The following is a 19,966-nucleotide window of genomic DNA, read 5'->3' as shown; positions in this document are numbered from 1 at the left end:
AAAGCATATTATATTTGTACATGGATTACTTTTAAAACTTGAGTTTTAGATGTTAGCCCCTTTCTAAAAAGCTTCATTAGCGGTTTTCTACTCCAGATAAAGCCAAGGCAACATGTCCAAAGACAGATGTAGCACCAGGAGCACTTACTTTGAAAATGGCTCTGATTTTCCCATGGGGAAGCCACTTCCATGTGTTTTTGTGTCCACTTTCCCATAATGCACTGCGACGTGGCACTCCTTCTGTTCCACTATCCGCCAGTATTCTTGCTGTTGCCAGAGAGACACAAGGATAGACAAGGGAGAGAAAGGAAAGGAGAGTGCAGAGTGAATGATGCTCACAAAAAAGAAAACAGCCCTAGCAATAGCACATGCTATGTTCATAACAGGAAAGAATGTTTCGCTACCCCGCTACAGAGGACATTCACCTCAACTTCAACTGCTCCAGGCTCCTTATTAAAGCACATGTTCATGGTGTTCCTGGCTGTCCTGTAGAAAGTGGTTAAAGATACTGACCTCCCCTGCAAGAGAGTGGACACACCACGAGGACTATGAGAAGGAATCCAGAACTCAGAATGTGCAGAATGTTCCAGAACTCAGAATGTTTCCGAATGTTTAGCAGAACAGCTGCAGTTAGGATCTAGTGATATGCTTTTCACGGCCATGTAAAGGGAGCGTATTTGTCGTCATGTCTGTAAACACGGTTGGCAGCTCATGGCATGCGAAGCCCCCCCCCCCCTCGATTTACATCAAGCCAAAAAACTGTCCACTTAACATGAATCTTCCCAGGTTTTTTTTTCTCCCCTCGCAGTGCCTGAGTGCTTTCCTCCATTAAGTGATAGCAAGACTGTGTCCACTTTATTCCCCAGCCCAAATCAATGATTTATTATGAGAAATGCTACTTGGACATTCAATCACTTAAGCTGAACCATGCTTAACACAGTTACAAATGAAAATAAGAATTTTAATGGATGCATCTTGAGCTTCAACCCACGATGCAAAGGGATCTTGATTTTCTGTGTTTTTCTAAAGCTATATTTAACCTAGCAAAGGATGTTTATTTAATTTTTGACATTTTAAAATAATAACAGTGCCTTTGTGATTATGACCAATTATCTGTTAACTTTACCTAAAGGCTGATGGCCACTTAAGTGAGTGCATGATTGCTAGATCCTTAAGATAAATATTAATCGGTTGTATTATTTGACGTCCACAAAAGACACAGATAAACACGTTTTTTGGACATTCTGATCCGTAGTTTGTCCGTAAATGGTGAGTAATCGGGGTCCTGATCATTCTTAATCTCGTAACAGTCCAATCAAACATAGGGATGAGGTCAAAAACCTGCCTGCTGACAAGTCCCTAAGGAACACTGCCATAGAGAATGATGTCACATGGTTAATGTCACATGTTCTCTCTGAATGTGCTGCATGTATGCTGGGGGGGGGCACACGGTATGCTGGGAATGTGCAATAACCTATATTAAAACAGAAACACGCACACATACTCACACAGCACTGACATTGAGCAGAATGGTTGAAAAACAAATTAAAAGAATAAAATAAAAAACAAAAACGCACACTGGTATAGAGGATTCTTGAGCAAAGCTGCACAGTGCCCACAGAAATCAGCCGCCCACACAGCCGTAAACAGCCCGGCCCGTTTAAACGGAGCATTGCTGCCGTCCAGGGGGGGTCGGCCCCCACTCCGCCTGCAAGCAATCGTCATGGCCAGTCTGATTATGCCCGGCTCTTGCGGTTAAGACCCAGAAGGGAGCAGAACTACAAGCGGCAGTCATTCTGGTGCTTCTGCTGGACAGATCTCGAGGCAAATTCTCCAGCTCCTCATGCACATCAAAACCTCCCAGACCTCGGGGTGTTCCATCCCCTCTGACAAAATGCTGTGGTTCGATCGTCTCCTTTTAAGGAGGAAAAGAAATGAAAAACCCCGACTACACACCCAAGCATAAAATTCCAGGAAGAGATGTGTCAGATTCCTCCTATTCACATAGAAGATACATACAAAACTTATACCAACACACACACACACTCATATTCATGTTATATACAGGGAGCTCACTGTGGCCAGTGTGAGTATAGAGGAGATAGAGTACAATACGTGGTGAAAGGCACAGCTGCCTAGAAGGACAGAGCTGATCTACACTGCTATACTCAGGCCTTAATAGCTTTGCTCCCTTGACAGTGAGCCGGTGGAGAGGGTTCACCCGGAGGTGAGCAAGACATTAAACAGCAGAGTGAGAGGACAGACCTTGTATATGCACTTGTGCTGGTCACTGAGGACGTCTCTCTCGTCGTCATTGCCGTCGCCACCAATGCCGTCGTGCTTTTCCTGAGCAAACAGCCTCCGGCGGCTCCTCTTCGCCGGGCTGCCCGGCTCCTCGGGCCTGCCGCGGAGGCCATTCTTGTGCAGCACGCCGTTTACCAGGCCATTCTTGGGCTCGTAGCGCGGCAGCAGCAGAGCATGCTGGCCGCCCTCCGAGTGGCCCTCCAGCGGTCCCCGCCGTCGCTCCAGGCCCTCCTTCTCGGTCAGCACCTCCCGCTCCAGCCGCCGGCGCTCCTCGGCAGACAAGGAGTCGTAGGAGAGCAGATACTGGCAGTAGGCCTCCTGCAGTTTGGCCAGCCGGTCCTGGGCCGAGCGTGGCACCCGCAGCAGGTCCGCCAGCTTGCTCCACTTCTTGAGGTCCGTCACCTGCTGCATGCCGCCCATATCGTTGATGAGCTGGAAGAACCGGGCCAGATCGAGCTCGCAGCCTCCTGGGGGAGGACGCAGATGTGTTACCACTGACGAGCCGCACAACCCTGACAGTAACACTGCACACAGACTGTATTTCCCCTGCAAATAGGGCCATTTTTAAAGCCAATTCTGTTCCTGACACCGTAAATCTATTAAGCAGGATTTAATCGTTTCACGTTGCCCCAAAATGTCTCTCGAATTGTGTCTGTTGTCTTAGTTTCTGTTCTAATTAAGGAACAAATCATCCCCAGGCATATTTCGTAGGATATTCATGAACGGCACAAAAGCCCAACTCTGTTCAAGGCCCGAGCACTCGAGGGCGTCTCTGGGCCAAACAAGCCAAATAAGCAGTCATCCCTTTAATCTCACCCCCGTCCCTCAGTTGTCACAGGAAGGGTGGCTGCCCCCCTGTGAAATTTGCTCTCAGACATTCCCGATTGGTCACAGGCTCTCATGGGGTGTTATGTGTGATTGTGGACCTGTGTGCAGCAATGCTTGTGACATATTGTCAGACAGCTAAATGTGGCCCATCTGTTTGTACGATTCCGTCACGGCAGCGGTATCTGCAAATTTAGCTCCGTTCCCGGGGGGGGAGGGGGGGGGGGGGATTGGATGAAATACGGCATCGCATCAGAATTATCCTCTCGGCAAACGTTGTCCTCCGTCAATGGAGGTCCGGGAAGTCGAGTTCTCGGTTAAAAATACATTCAAAGGTCACGTGGCTGAGCAGAAGCCCAAGGTGCTCTCAATGTCATATGCACTTGCGCTACTATGGGATCTGACAGTCTCAGAACCAGTGCATGATCATTACACTCCTACTGCTGCCTCACTATCATCAACAGTTTGCTTTGATTTTCTCTCCCAAAGATCTTCATTCCACAATATTACCCAGATCAGGTTTGTTCTCCAATTAAGCAGCAATTCTGTTGACCTATTAACCCTTGGATGGGGTAACCTCCCGACGGCCACGAGTCACCTGGTGAGGCGGTCGTGTGGAACCAGCTGATGAGCGGACAGGCTGGAGATGGCCCCAGCAGCGGCTGGAGCTCCACACAGGAGCACGCTCTGGAGATACCCCATGATACCAGACAAACGTCTACTCCGTGCTGTTAAGATGCGAATTAAACAACTACCTTCTGCCTCCCTAACCAAAAGTTATGCAGATTTCACTGTTTACGTGGCTCTCTTGTGTAATTATAAAACCATCATTCATGTTCAATTGTGGTAAAATCCAATGGGAAAAGACCCTACAATGGTCATCATGAACCTATTAATCAAAGGAATTGTCATATTAAGCCACACCCACTGCTGACACGGGAGTATAATTAAGTGCACAGTCATGCAGTATCCTGCAACAAGCATTAGCAGCAGAAGAGGTGTTTGTACAGAAGAGGTTTGTGATTTTCAATTTGGTACCATCACAGGACACCACCTTTCCAACAAGTCAATTCACCACATTTCTGTCCTGCTGGAGCTGCCCTGATCAACTACAAGTGAAGATGGTGAAGGTCAAAGGCCTTGGAGCAAGTTCAGTTGCAAAGTGGCAGCCACACAAGCTTACAAAAAGAGAGCTTTCAGCCATTGTCAGCGCTCAACCTGAACAGCAGTAAATGCCACCAGTAATGTTACCAACAGGTAACAGAAAGCCTTCCCATAAGAGCACAGGCTATTATCAAGGGTTATTATAATCACGGGTAAAGCAACTTCACATTAATATCCTTGGTTTTGTAATGAGACCATTGACAAGCTGGTGTCCACATACGTTTGGCCATAGACTGTATTTCTGGAGCTCTTAGCTCTGTGCAGAATGAACCTCTGGTTCCTGATGAGGTGTGTATCTGAGTTTCAGGGCCATCATGCTAGGCCTCTGGCTTACCGATGAGGGGCGGCTCCTCCATGGTGATGCCCTGAGATTTGAGGTGCTTCTTGATGCAGGCCAGCTGCTGCACGTTGGGCCCCCAACGCCGGCCCAGTTTGTGTACATGCTGCACCTGCGTGACGAAGCGCATGTCCTCATTCAGCTTGCACTCAGGCCGCCAGTCTGGGGGTGGGATCACTCTGCAGATGCCGTGAGGCTCTGCCCGCTCCCGCACCATGTCCACGTACACCAGTGGGTCCTGGAACTCGCGCGGGCTGGGCCTGAAGACCGGCACCTCTGTCATGGTGACCGGGCCCATCCTGCCTCGCTCTTTGTCCCCTTTAGGCTCTGCTGGTTTCGGCGGCGGGGGGGCCGCGGCAGGGACGGGCTCGCCGGCTGAGGTAGTGGAGCGGTTTTCAGAGGGGGCGGCCTGCGCCTTGCGCTGTGCTTGCATGCTGAACATCAGCTTGCCAGCAGAAGCCCGCTTGGGCCTTTGGTGCTCTGAGCCAGGTGTTGCTGTCACCTTTACGATGCTGCTGTCAGGCTCCGCCCCTTCTTCCTGAATGGCCCTTCTGCTGCGTGTCCCCGGGGAGCTGGCCGGGGGTCGGGTCTTTCTGCCACTCCCTGGGAGCGACTTCTCTGCTGGACCAGCCCCCCCTCCTGCATCCTGCTGCCTCCTAGAGTGCCGCAGGCCTTCCCGGCCCGGCGGATCATCCTGCTTGGCACTGGGTTTCCCATTGGACTTCCCGCTGAACCGTGTGCCGCGTCCGCTGCCCCCCCTCGGGGGCCTCTTGGGTGACAGCACCTGTTTGCGTGTTTTTGCATTGCTACTCTGGGCTTTTCCTGAGTTGGACTGCTGGGGGCGATTGTGGGCATTGCTGCTGGGGGGGTGAGCCTGGCTGTTGGGATGGGGTGAGCGTGCCGCTGCCGCTTTACCCTGGCCGCCTTTGGCGTCCTTGACCAGTTCTCGCTTTGCTTTGGTGTAGGTGACGTGGCCCTTGGTCACGATGGCTGTGTACTTCACAGTTTTAGACGGCGGAGGTCGGAAGCCTCTGGTCTTTTTGGCACAGGGTGCGTGCGCGCTAACGGGACAGACCCTTGGGAGCCCGTTAGCCTTCGGAACCTGGTGGAACAGGCAAGAACGACAATGTAAAAGATAATCAGGTTCATTGAGTATGTTCATACACACAGGGAATTTGCCTCTGCCTGTTAGCAGCACTCATACAGTAGATACATACACAGCTAAGACAAGAATCATAGTCAACAGAATGAGGCTTCTTAGCATGGCTGAGTTTAAGAAGGAACCGCACTATAAATATATTATTTACCACTCAATCTATCTATTCTTCTTCAGTAGGTCTACCTGGGCAGGTTTTACTTAAAACATATGTTAAAATTATAACTATAACAACACATGGTACACTAAAAATAATAAGTTCCATTTATATAGCGCCTTTCACAATCCCAAGGACGCACAAAAAACAGTTATATAACAACATACTAAGCAACTTAAGGCCATAAAGCGGACATTTCACACCCTAATCAATATCCAGAAACAAAATCATATTACCTAATAACAAATCCAGCCTTGGGTCTGGAGCAATTGAACAACTTCAAAAAAATGCCCCAAACAGACAGCAATGAGACATATTCAGATTCATCACCCATGTTCAGATTCATCACCCATTCTCCCACCATCAACACCTAGACAAAACTAATAAGGAGGACCGGGTCGTTTTATCCCATCCAGTTCAGTAGCTCACAGTACTAATGGGAGAAACTGGGATTTGAGATCTATGGTGGGTGGGATTACCAAGAGCTGTCAACCATTGCTGGCTTTAACCCAATGGGAACCAACTAAAGAACCAATAAGAAGTGGCTAAACCAATCAGTGATTGACAGCAGAGCATTCCTATCTAACAGCAGGAGGAAACCACCGATGTTCTTTATTTGATGTAGATGAGGCAGGTTCAATCATTCCATGCTATACATCTGTAAAGCCCGCAGGGACCAGCACAACAGACCAGGTATAAAACCTTATAATTTATTTAACAGACAATATTATGTTAATACGAGAGCAGTAACGAGTGGGGAAGTGCCACTAATTAAAAGCTGTTACAAGGACACTTTGTGTTTATTTCCCTGTGTAAATAGACGTCTGAAGCCTTCAGTATGTCCCGAGGCCTGTAAACAGTAACTAAGGACCTTTTAGTGGACAGCCCAAACTCACATAGCGAGGTCTGTCTCCTCGGAGGGTAGAAAAATGGCTGATAAAACCCCAAGCTTATCCAGTACCCTCTAAAAACCGCCTCACCACCCCCCACTCCTCCAGCCTCCCTGGGCACTGAGGAGTAAGCCAACGCTTGCCTTATCAGTGGCAGCTAATTAATACTCACGCTCGGAGAGCACCTGTGTTTCCTGCTACGCCTGTCAGGCGGCGAGTACGGCAGCAGTAGTGCAGTGGAGTCGTATGCGGCGCCACTGACAGCTTGCGTGTCGATGGGAGAGGTCCACATGGTGCTGAGGATGTGAGCCCGGCCTAGAGAAGAGCTGGTGAAAGCTCCTTCACCCCCCCGGTACAATAGTCCCCTCAGGGTCTACTTTATAACTCACCCCCCCTTCCTGCATCGTCCAGTTAATCCATACTTATTTAAGTTACCGCGCCCCCCACACCTGCCCCCTGTGTGTCTGCATTTCTTGAAATCAGGAACCTGGTGACATTTAATGGAGTGTCTAGAAACACTGTGGCCACTAGGGGGCTCACTGGTACCTCCCGGTCCCCTCCCTATGGGGTTCCTGCACGGAAGCCTGTCCTCGTATGGTGGTCGCTCAGTCACTTGCGGGGGGGGCTCCAGGTTGTGCTGTATGTCACAGGTTTGTGCCCGCTGAAAAAAGCATCAGTCCGCCTTTGCCCCCCCCTCTCCAGCCTTTGAGCTACCCGCGCCTCCGCCTCTTAAAGCAGGCCACCCCCCCCGATGTGTGACTGAGGGTGGCACTACAGCTGGTGCCATAACAAAATAATGAAAGCATGAAAAAAAACGAATAAATGAAAGAGGAATGGGGAAAAAAAACTACAGTATGGGCACTGAAGTCGATGTGGGTGCACAGCAGCATAAAGACGGGGAGGGCTGGGCTGGGCTGGGATGACATCACGTGTTGCCATAGCCCAGCCGCACGATGGTAGGAAGATTACAATGAGGCATCAGCAGCCACTCAGCTTATAGGAGGATCCAGCGCAGGAATGGGGAAATTAACCCTTTAGGTGCAGGAGAGGAGGCTGCATGAGACTGCAGGCCAGCGTGGGAAGAGGTGCGCGTTTGAGTGTGTGTGTGTGTGTGTGTGAGCGGGTTTACCTATCCTTATGGGGACATAATGTCCCCATAACGTGATTAATATCCATTTTTTTTCCCTTATGGGGACCGGTTTCCTGGTCCCCATAAGGGAAAACTCTATTTAATAAAAATCGGTGACTACTATGAAAAGACTAAAAATGCAAAAACTCTTGTATTTTGTTAGGTTACTTATGGTTATGGTTAGGGCAGGGTAGGGGTTAAGGTTGTCATAATTAGCGTTAGCATTTTTCCCATTGAAATGAATGAGCGGTCCCCATAAGGATATGTATACCCTACATGTGTGTGTGTGTGTGTGTATGTGTGCATGCACGCGTACGGGCTCTCCTCTCGTCACTCCCAGCGCACCGGTTCTTGTTTCATTTCAATTACTGCCGTGCGGACGCCCACCCCCAGCCTCGTTTAGTCCGTGGCCTCATTACATCCCCCTGATGTGCCTCCAGCTTTCTCGTCGGTTTTTACCCCTCTTCTAAAAGGAGACAAAAACAGAAACGAAAGGTCAACGCCATCAGCTATCTACTGAGACGTTCAAAAGTAAACAGGAACGTGTTAATACCGCGAGTTTACCCAAAGGCAAAGTCACCCCGTGCCGTTAACAAGAGCACCTCTCGCTGTCTCTGCCCCCTCCCAACTCCCAAAACCCGCCCCCCCCCGCCCCAAGCTGAAGATCTTACTAACAATTTCCCACAGTGATCTGCAGTGGTGCTTCTTTTCCAACTTGCTCGATTCATCTTCCGCCGGTTAACGTAATCCAGGTTATTAGTTGAAAATAAATCATACACTTTGGAAAACTCCAACACGTCAGTGACCCGAGGGCTGGACTGTCAAAGGAACAAGCTGATAGGGCGAACGAGAAAGGCCCTGAGTGTTTGTACTGTGATCATGCTGCTCGGTCTTATCCGTTTTCAGATCTGGCCGTGAGGGAGAAGCATAGGCGGCACTGGTGATCCCATCACATGACAGCACTGCACGCTGGCATGGTGCCTCTCCCCATCACAATGGGTCAGACCCTCAGGGGGCTTCTTGCTTAACCGATGATGCAAACAATTTCAGCAGCTATAACACTGACGAAAATGAATCCCTGTGGGAGGCTTGGTTCCAGTTGTGCTGCAGTTAGTAAAGGTCAATTAGGGTAAAAGTTAAGAGGAGGAAAAAAAATCTGCCAGTGGGAATAAGAGATGATCTGTGGGCTGGAATATCAGGCCCTGTCAATCACCCATTGGATTAGTCCACATGAGTTACTCCATTGGTTACCAGGCAGTGATTGACAGCTAATGAACACACCCCCCCAGCACTAGGGAAACCCTTCCCATAACAGGTGGCTGCAGTCTAATGCCTCGTTTCCACCAAAGTGGTACCAGGACTTTTTCCCAATCCAGAACTTGTTCTTGCGCAATACCATAGCAAAAAACTGGCCCTGGGTGGGCCAGAGGAAAAAACAAACGCGCCAGGGTGCCACAAAGAGAAGCTGGTCTCAGAATTTGGAACCATAATGTGAGTGAAAGTGGGACGGGCTATTGAGTCCAAACCGTCCACATACTCAGAAAATTCAATCCATAACCGATATAGTTTAGTCTAATATCACCAGTGCCAGCAGTGAAACAACTTGCCAGCTTATTAGTGACATAATGCTACATCTTTTTTTTTATTCTGTGGAAAATGAAAGATCGATCGGCTGGCCAGATTTAATAATAATTTATAAACATGTTGCAGGTTGAAAAAGTAAAATATTGTGGCGCCTGAGTGGTGAACAGATCATGAGGCGGACTCCAAAGTTCAGATATTAGCAGACTCTTGTTGCGTGATCCCTAAGGACAGCGGGAAAACAGCGAGCGAGAATAAACTCACTTAACTCAGCCAGCGACATTTTTTTCAGTTCGGCAGCTTATAAAAACTTTAAATTTATTTTTCAAAACCAGTGGAAACATGGGCAGGTTCTCAAAAGGCACCAAGCGAGAACCAGCCCAGCACCAGCACCCATACCGGCTCCATGTTGGTGGAAACAAGGTATAACTGGCCTGAACCTTACCATCTCGTTGCTTACCTGCTTGCGGAGCTCCTTGCTGGGCGTGGTATGGCGGAGGCTGGTGGCAGCAGTGGTGCCCCTGAGCGAGCCCCCGGCCAGGTTAGCAGCGGAGTAGGCCAGGCTCTGCTCCTGACATCCTTCCAACTTGACGCCCTTCTCCTTCCCCAGCATGGCATCTTTGCCCCTCTGCCTGGGAGTGGAAACCCTCTCCTCCACCGCTCTGCAGTGGCCATTGGCAACTGTGTGGAAGGAAGTGGAAGCAATCCGCAGAGGCGGTCAGCGAGAAAATCAGCACATTCATGAATGCATGATTATTACAGTGACAGGTGGTTCACTGCTTACACTATAAACCCATAACATCATGGAAACAATACAGACCATTATAAACAAAAGCTCATAAATTAACTTCAAGTACAGAGGCCAGTGGTTTTAACCCGCTGGGGTCTAAGGCCTTCTGAGACAATTTGGAGATGCCTTGACATTCTTTGACTTTTCTGTATCTATCAGTAGCACAAAATAATGATTCAGTGTGACCTATATTTCTGATTTCAGCACAAACACAGCTACAATAATATGATAGCAGTATTTTGCCAAGACTTAATTTTCATGTTTTTTTTTAGAAAAGATACATTTTGCAAATACAGATTTTCAAAACGTGCTATATATAACAAAAATACAAATTAGTCAATACCCAGCATACTTTGTAGGCCTAAGTCTTAGCTATGTAAATGTATTAAAGTCATTCACAAATTCCTTTCAGTTTAATAGAGAGCTATTACTTAAGTATGTCACTATTTCTGTTAAACTGTCTCTACCTTGGCAAACAGCTATGGTCAAGAATATGAATGAAATTCACCTGGAGAACTCCCCATACCCAAATCAACCTGTCAATGGGCTTGTCTAATGTTGAATGTTAGTGTGAAATGAGACAAAAATATACATCATTTGTAGTTTTTCTGCTTCTTGAGAGCAAAAGGAAAGGTAAGTATGGCAGCATGGGGAAATGAAAAACTATTTTAGCATGACTAAGAACAATCAGCTTGTTTTGTGTCAGTCTTTAAAACAATCTGTTCTTTAATAATTATTATTATTATTATTATTGATCCTTTGTTGTCCTGTGGGGAAATTCTTTGTTATGCCTCCCTCAACTGTGAAGGGCAGCCACCTGTTGGGAGCCTTGCTCAAGGAGCCACAAATGTGCTGAGGCTGGGTTTGAACCAGTGACCTTCCAATTACAGGCACACAGGCTTAGCCCACTGAGTCACACGCTGCCCCACATACTTCTTAAAACAATCCTCATTGTTATCACAATCTTCATCATAGGATGAATTAATTTCCACCTCGGGAAATGATTGAACTTGATGTGAATTTTTTGTTTATTTGGCAGGCGCTTTTTTATATCAAAGTTTTTTTTTTTCAGAAAGCAGGCTAAGACAATGCAATGTGTTTGCAATTAGGGGTTAAGGGCCTTACTCAAGAGCTCAATGGTGAAATCACTCCCTTAATCCTGGGATTTGAACGGGCAACCTTCTGATTGCAGGCACTGCATCCAACTTTGCTGAGCCAAAGACTGGAAAAACCAGCCCTGAGAGGGGGTGCAGCAGGTAGTGTGTATTACTGCAACGATCGATGACCCTAAGCGTGCCTCGGATAAGGGAGGACAGTCAGGCCGTGTTCTTTATTACTGCGTCATCATCACATTAAGGCTGCCATCAAGCGCTTAATGCTGGCGGGCGTGGCAGGTTCGAGAGCACTGGGAAACGCTAATCCTCCTGTAAGTGCGGTCAGCGGTCTGCGCCAGCAGTATATCGGAGCATGGGGCTCACTTAGGATGCCATGAAACAGTGACACTCAGTGGAGGCCTTGAGCTCTTATTGGTAAATAAAACGTCTTGCCAAGCACTAGTTACGCTTAACGATAAATATAAACCTACCGTATTTTCCACACTATAACGCGCACTGCATTATAAGGCGCACCGTCAATCAGTGGTCTATTTTCAAACTTTTTCCACATACAAGGCGCACCGGACTTTAAGGCGCTTTAAGCAAAACAAAACAGTCAGATAAGCCAGTCAACCAAAATTTATTTTACATCACGTGTTCACAATGACTGTCAACATTGTTCAAACGTTTATGAGCGTCTTCACTACTCTTCACGTAAAAAAAAAAGAGTCTTATACCGCTAAATCAAAAGTCAGCCTATTAACAATAACTGTAGCCTTAATGCTAGTGGTGCGGCTTTGCAGTTTACCAATGTCATAGTCGAGTTCAGTATGCACAACAGAAATTAATCCACGTTTAAAGCGCACTGGATTATAAGGCGCACTGTTATTTTTTAAGAAAATCAAAGGCTTTTTAGTGCGCCTTATAGTGCGGAAAATACGGTACCACTGCTAGTTAACGTGAAAGAGCATGAGGTTTTAGTGGATTTAAAAAAAAATTCATAAATCAAGGTTGAAAACAGCTGAAAGCTCGACTCCCCATATTATTTTTATAGAAATCGGGGCAGCAGGACCGACGCAATCACATGTCACGCCCAGTGAGGACAGGTGCTGCAGCAGCATTTTAGGGGATCCGATCTGATGACCCGCCGTACCGTGCTCGCTGACGGCGTGCCTTGTGGCTGGTTTGCCCTTGCGGACTGTTGACTGGCAGGACGTGGAGGGAGTGGCAGCGGCCTCCGGGATCACATCTTCAGGTTCCTCCTCATCCTCCAGGCCGTCGTCCTCTCGAGGGCTCCCGAAGTACATCATGTTATTGGGCAACGCCTCAGAGCCTGGGGGGAGGGGGGGGGGGGCAGGGAGAGACATGGTGAAAAACAGACTAAGGTGAAGATGTGGGCCTACCCCCTCAGATGAAATCACTGCAAAGTGACAATCGCTCTATAAACTCAATTGTGCTCCAACTATGACCCTGCCCCCCCCCCCCAAACTGGAGGCTCAAAAACTAGAGCAGATTGCATGTTCTATGCAAATGCAGAAAATGCACTCACTATTATTATTACTTTTTATTTTCATAGTCTTATTTTATTGGTTTTATTTGATTTTATTGTTATTTTAATATTATATATTATTTTTCTTTGTATCACATATTTATTTTTAAGCATGGCAGAAGAAACATTTCACTGCACTCACATACAGTGGACATTTGCGTATGTGAAAAATAAAACCCGAATTACAGAAGAAGCTGATCTGAGCGCAAGCTCATCGCTCCGCGTTTTCCCGCCGCTACGGGCCTGAAAAAGCCACACATCACACGATATTAAATTTCCCAACAGCACGAGTGACACGGGGGCCGTGGAGAGCAGTGATGAATGGTGGGGTAAGCAACCGGGCGAGGGGGGGGTTTGCAGTGACAAAACTGAAAACAATTCGCCGTATCCCTACAGCAACATGGTTACCGTCAACGCAGAGTCAGAGCCAATTAAATGACAAAGACCTGCCTCATTGTTGCAGTAAATATACCCCCTCATGACGCCTGGCCTTAAATGAAGTGTGGCTCTTGGCTTGATGCAGATTGACTGATGATAAAGCGTGTTTATATTCCGCTTTGCCTTTGCACATGAAACTTGAAAACAGACATCTGGTGGCAGAATCAAGCAATAACCAAAAATAAGTTATTTGAATATTTCAGATTAGGAAGCTCTTCTGAATAATAAAATGGTGTGTGATTGATATAATTACACATAATCAAGAAAGGAAAAAATAAAAAGAAGAGTTATAAGTGTTAATTGGCTAAAATCATGCAAGTTACATCCAAAAGACAAATTATTTTGGGGACGAAAGCCTCCTCTCTGGAAAACTTCATGCCAGTAAGCGAGACCTTTCCAGAAATCCACAGGGCTGCAATTCCTGTATTTAATAGTTGCAGGAGCATGACAGCAGAAATACAGCAGCTGGCCTACTGACCCTTGGGGTAATCAGAAAGTCTGCTGATAGCAGGTAAGCCTTTCATGATAGAGATTATCCCCTTTACGGGCCCGCAAGGACATGCCGAGTAAAAGCCCCACGATGAACGGCTCATTTGAAGATCTCGGCGCTACTGGCGACACTCTTCCCTGAAGGCTGCCAAGCCTTCAGTGCCATGGGCAGCGGCACTAGACAGGACGCCTTAGGAAAGTGCTGCAGGGGTCAGCCGCGCCCAGCTGGGGGCGAGCTCCAGGCACACGGAGGGGCCTCGAGTGCAGCAAGGGCGGCAGCTGGCAGGAGTGCGAGGGCTTAAAGCCAGTCTGGCACCTCCGAGGTGCCGCCAGGATGGGCTCCTTTCACCGGAGAAGGTTACAGGAACGGCTCAAACAAACAAGACAAAAATAGACCCCTAGAGAATTTTTTGGCTTCACCTGTAGAAACAGCAAACACTAAAAATGACTTAAAAAAAACACTTAATAAATTTGAAGCAAACAATTATTCCCTTTTTAATTGGTCTCTTTTAATACATTATAAAATTCAAGGTTAATTGCCGCTTATATAATACACACTCAGGAATCTTAAAAAAAGCACAGAATAGTTTAACTTTCAATGAGCCAGGTATAGTAATCGAAAATTGAATGTGCAATGTACAATGTACTAAAGGTAGAATTAGTTTCATCTTAACTAATAAGCATTTAAATATTAAATGGTTAAAGTGAGGACTGACTTGTTAAATTAATCACCATAATAAAATACCCCTCGGTGGCACCTGATGAGGCTGTAGCCTTGATGACTCAAAAGTCACCTCTGTGTGCCGTTCTGGTGTGACGGAGAGGGGGGGGGGGGGGGGTCACAGCCAACAGTTTGGGGTAAACGCAGTAATCAAGTCGAGCACGGAGAGCCAGTGCCTCTCCCTGCACGTCTCCACTCGGAGAAACCACTTGAGCTCTGAGGCTTAACGAGAAGCTCCACTCATCTACTGTGGGGTGTGAGTGGGAGGGTGATCAGCCTAACCAGGCACTGCCGAGGGATGGGGTTAAACAAGAAGAGCCAGAGAAATCTCGCTATGGACATGCTACATTATGTTCACCGGCAATAAACCTTCAGTTTGGCAGTGAAAATCTAAATAACAAATGGGAAGGCAAATAAAACACAGAGAAGTATCGTTAAGATCAGATCGGGTGCATCTCTAGTTCTTTAGTGGACAAGAAGCCAACTCTGTGCTAGTTGTGTATGTTTATGTTTATTTTCAAGAGGATTTTATTGGCGCAGCATTACTGACCACTTTTTACCGTGAGTGACAGAGCACCGAACGCATCCAACAACACAAGCCTTTAAACAAAAATGGCAGAAGCCCACAAGAGGTCCCTCCAATGAACGGCCACAATTTTTACACCATGCCGAGGGCTCGTGAAATGCTTTTAAAAATAGATATCACAAGCCGGCTCCAAGAGCAATCCGCCAGCGTGTGCTGGATCGTGCTTCCTAGCCGTGGGTCTCGTCTGTCTCCCCACGGCTCGCCATGGTCAGCTGCTCTGCAGAGAGTCTGTCCCTCCGCCCCCCCGTTCTGCTGTGTGATAAGTCACGTCATGGCAGGAAAGCTGTAACTGGGCTCTGTCAGGCCCTATAATCCTTCCCGGCCCTAAAATAAGGGTCTGGTTGTTTCTGACATGTTTATTGTAGACCACGGGGTAAAGCCCAGCTGAGGAATAATTCAGGTCCTTGGCAACCTCCTGTCACCGCGAACCTGGAGAAGGAATCGGAGAACTTGGCTGGAACACAGCAACCAAAAACACCTGGAGCCAAGAGACCGGGGACCCAGCCAAGCAAAACCTAGCAGGCTTTTCCCAACCGCTCAGTTATGTAAGAAAACACACAAAGTAATGTAATTTAGCTTTAATTATCGGAAAACAAGCACACCGGTTTCTTTTGACAATATACTGTGATGATGGACGTTAAGTGTCTGAGTTTTAAGCGGGGCCACGTGCCTCACTAATTAGGCGGAATGATACTTAACATCTATAACAATGTCTCCCGGTTCGTTTCACCTGGCATCAGAATAAGCGACTGGCGTGTGACAGCCCCCAGACAATGGCGTATTGCACATCACGCATTCATAATTCACCCTAAGAATTCTACATCTTCTTTATAACACTAACCTTATTACGCATATGCATAGTGCATGGAAACACTCTATAATCTTTGCATTCCTACTTAGTATACAGTATATTCCATGATACATGTATGCTTTTTATGGCATATAATATATATATATGCCCTAACACATGTAAAGATATTTATATTGTATATGTCTCCATATATTTTTTGTACCTAGAGCGTATGTGTATGTGTGTTAATAGTACGCACGCATAGATTTTATTTTGTCATTTTTTATTTCGGTACAGTCTGATTATTGCAGTCACTGTACACTTCAAGTAGATGTGACATAAAACTCTTGACTTGACTTTACTCATGTCAACTCCACATGACGTCCAAGGAGGGGTAGAGAATGTGAAAAATATCCTCCAATCTACATCCTTAACATCTGCGAACCCATTAACCCGGTTAGCCCTCAACCGAGGAGTCACAGCCAAATTTAATCAGGCAGCTCTCTGCCATCGAACGGACCCTGAGAGGAGCTAATTTAATTTGGATTGGCCATCTTTACTCCAGCTCAGAGACATCTCTTTTGACGGGATAGGGGCAGGTCACGTGCCAGGCTGCCCTCAGAGAGTAGCTGTCAATGTGGCAGCTTGAACCACAACCACTTCCCACAGTGAAATGGAAGACATCTAACACCACCCCCCAACCCGCCAACTTGAAGCTATCTCTTTCCAATTTTCCATCACCTCCCGTTAACCCCTAGGACCAAGTGAGTGGCAAGGCAGAAAGAGCATCCCAAAATTCAAACCTGAATGTAAAACCCAATGCAAGAGTCAGTCGCCAACAGTGATGAAAGCCCTCAGCTGTGATCAGGCAAGACTCCTGTTAATCAAGGTCGTGACTCATAAGTGTAGCTCTGCCTTGTCTGCCCTCTAATCAAGTTAGTTGCGAGATAAGGAGGTGATGTCAGCTGGTATCCAATAGAGAAACATCAGTATTATAGTGCTATTTGTGGACAGTAAATGTTACTACATATTGCATCATAAAATTCAGTAAATGTCCCTTCTTGCCCATGGGAGACTGAGCTCAGATGATGCCTAAAGCGCAACACCAACAGGGTTTCTGCAAATCCATCAGCGTTAGGTGATAGGAGAAAAGATGGTAAGAGAAACTACACACGAAAAACATTTACGATGAACAGGGGAGAAAAAAAAACAATTTCAGAATGAAACACATTGACTTTATCTGACTATGAAGCTGTCTGTAATATATAATATGTGCCTACAATTTTATCTTGACAAGTTCATTGTAAGTGTCAAGATAAAGAATGTACTGGACATCTACTACCCGAGGAGTATGTGCTCAAAGTTTAAAAGAAATGACAGTGATTTATTAACAATAAGTCCTACAGCTGTCTGTTGTTTGAAAAACTACGAGTTTTGTTCTTTATCCACTGTTGACATTCACATACCAAATATACGGATGTATTTCAATATGCAGAACATGGCTGCGAGTTATAAATATTTTGTTTTATTATCAATAGATGGTAGATAAAAAGGTCCATCCATCCATCCATCCATCCATCCATCAAGCACGGGGGAAAAAACTGCAGGCCATCTACCAGGCTGAACCGCCAGCCGCCATACTTCCAAAGCATTCCCATTTGGTACATGCTTCACTGTAAATCATTCCTTAAAAACGGAAAAAGAAAACCTGCCCATGGAAATATCATTAAGCCTTCCTGCGATCATAGAAAAATGACCCATCTGTTCACATATCTTCTCTCAGTATAGTTACTGTAGTTAATAGAATTGAGGTCAATTGAGTGGAGCAGACCAACTGTGTTCAAGAACAGATCCGGCACACGCGGATATATGCACACGGAAGCAATGTGCACAAGAAGCTGGGCAATCGAAGAGTGAAATATTCCAAAATGGTGGATCTATACCCTGAGGGCATATTGCCTGGTGAGCAATATGCCTAGCAGAGGCTCCTTCAAGGACAACATTCGTCATTCAAGCCCTACTAAAGTCCCAGAAGTGCCCAAATCAGAACGGCGGCATTCAGCCGTAAGACGAACATGTGGACTCCATAAGGAAAGGAAGCAGGAAGTCGCAGAGGCGGTGAGTCAGACTCATGGCTGCGGGAGGCTCACCTCTCAGACACAGGAAGGTTAAGAAGTCCTCGGTCTTGGGCTTCCGTGTGGAGAGGTCACTTATCTGGCTTGCAGGGGTTGGCAGAGACACCTCCACCACCTTCACTGGGGTCATGCTGGGGGAGTTGGGCTGAGATTGCGCGAACTTCCTTTGTGCTTGCAGCCGTGGCCTGAGGAGAGTCATTACGATAAATCAAATTAATCACGTTAATTAACCGAAACATGGGGCGCACAGCAAGCCAGCAGGCCAAACAACGATCTGGACCAAACTGGATAAACATAGCCAAACATTAAAGGCCGAGCTTGACGAACAGAAACATGTCTGCTTAAGAGTAACCGCTGTTGTGGCGTGTCGATGACTGCAATATGCGATGGGGTTCCTCTTAATTAGGTACAACCTGAACCTGGCATCACACTCACACCAACGAGCTTTGCGACATTAGCACCATTTGGCAGATAATTAGCTTGACATTAGTGTGACTCACTGAGATTTTGCTTTTGTCGAAGTAACTGCTGAATAAAAATGCTATATGTATATCCTGAATTGTTTGTGCCCGGCCATTAATAAGAGGTATGCTTTTTGTAAGACAAGATGGGCATGGTCCCTGTGGTATACTTAGGATTACCGCATAAAAAGCTTCTTGTCAATGCATGCATACCATTATTCATCATTTTAAAAGAGATTTGGTAATGCAATCGGTTTGATTTTTCATCCGGATGCTGTGCAATCCCCATGGTATTCTACAAAAACCATGTTTAAATCATTCTAAATTCCTTAAATTCCACCTCCTGAAATGTTTTAAACATCCGGTGTATATTTGAAGTGTCTAACGGGTGCATTCCTCAAGCATGTACGTTTAGCATAAGGAAATGTCGACCACCCAGCCATTCATTTTAAATATCACTTGGTTATTTTTAAACATTTCAACCAACTCCCCAGCACCCACTAGAAGTGACTGATTTAATCTGAATGTTATTGTACTGCCGGACTTTCCTCCTCACACGGCACAGACAATAACACTAACGGACAATGTTATTTAATCGTTATGGTGAGCGGCAGCTGTTCTCAGGCACGTGCTGTAACTGCCAGCTTTCGATTCATGTCTGGTTGGCGAAATGTGATTAAGTTCTCTGTTAAACTCTGCCAGGGCCTTTGAAGCAGCTGACAGCTGATAAGGGTATTAAGAAAGTAGAGGTTCTGCAGTTTTTCCGGGCCCAATTGCTTAAGACAGCTGCTTCTCTTTAAGATCTTTCCTTCCTCTCTCAAAAGATTTGCTTTTATTAGATCTGGGAGTGAACAGGTGATGTGTTTCAACCATCAGAACTTCATCCTACCCCCAACCTTTGTAGTAATGCCCGAATGAGGGGTCAGAGAAGCCAGAAAATTACTGTCTTCGTCTTCGGTCATTTCCTTGATGACTTCCTTGTGTCAGGATTTGTACTGTACCCTTGATTTCACCCTGGAGATCCTTATCTGTTCAACTCAGTAGATTTTCTTCAGAATAAATAAGACGAGCTATCTGTTACAGAATCCAATCTCTGATTCAATCAGGAACTTGTTACGTGGATTTCGCCGTTATTCTCCGAAAGCAGGCAACATTATCGATTGGCTCATACCCCGGCTGTCACGGCAGAACGTCTTTGTAATCTCAGGCTCCTGGCTCCAGTCCCACTTTCCGGACATCAAAAAGGTGCTGTGTATTCTCAACGTCACCATCGCTGCCTCACATTCAGAAAGTGTGTGGTAACACAACACAAGTTCATTGCCTGTTTGTCCATAAAGACACAATAAGAAACAGTTCTAGGACAGAGATTT

The 19,966-nt window shown here is 46.5% G+C and overlaps 1 protein-coding gene across 3 annotated transcripts in view; it reads right to left on the bottom strand.

The window, feature by feature from the left end:
• Positions 1-19,966, bottom strand: part of LOC111850412 (protein Jumonji-like) — a 100,970-nt gene that overhangs the window by 8,645 nt on the left and 72,359 nt on the right. For 2 of the 3 annotated variants that reach the window (XM_023824272.2, XM_023824274.2), the window contains exons 5-11: positions 18,151-18,320; positions 12,581-12,760; positions 10,004-10,224; positions 4,628-5,732; positions 2,266-2,771; positions 426-518; positions 149-267 (exon numbers count right to left, since the gene is read on the bottom strand). In XM_023824272.2, the coding sequence (XP_023680040.2) occupies positions 149-267; positions 426-518; positions 2,266-2,771; positions 4,628-5,732; positions 10,004-10,224; positions 12,581-12,760; positions 18,151-18,320 (2,394 nt within the window). The remainder of the gene's footprint in view (positions 1-148; positions 268-425; positions 519-2,265; positions 2,772-4,627; positions 5,733-10,003; positions 10,225-12,580; positions 12,761-18,150; positions 18,321-19,966) is intronic. The other variant, XM_023824275.2, reaches the window with a different exon arrangement.

The sequence above is a fragment of the Paramormyrops kingsleyae genome, chromosome 9 (assembly GCF_048594095.1).
Source record: "Paramormyrops kingsleyae isolate MSU_618 chromosome 9, PKINGS_0.4, whole genome shotgun sequence".
In the NCBI taxonomy this organism is placed as follows: domain Eukaryota; kingdom Metazoa; phylum Chordata; class Actinopteri; order Osteoglossiformes; family Mormyridae; genus Paramormyrops; species Paramormyrops kingsleyae.
This window is presented reverse-complemented; position numbering and strand designations above follow the sequence as displayed.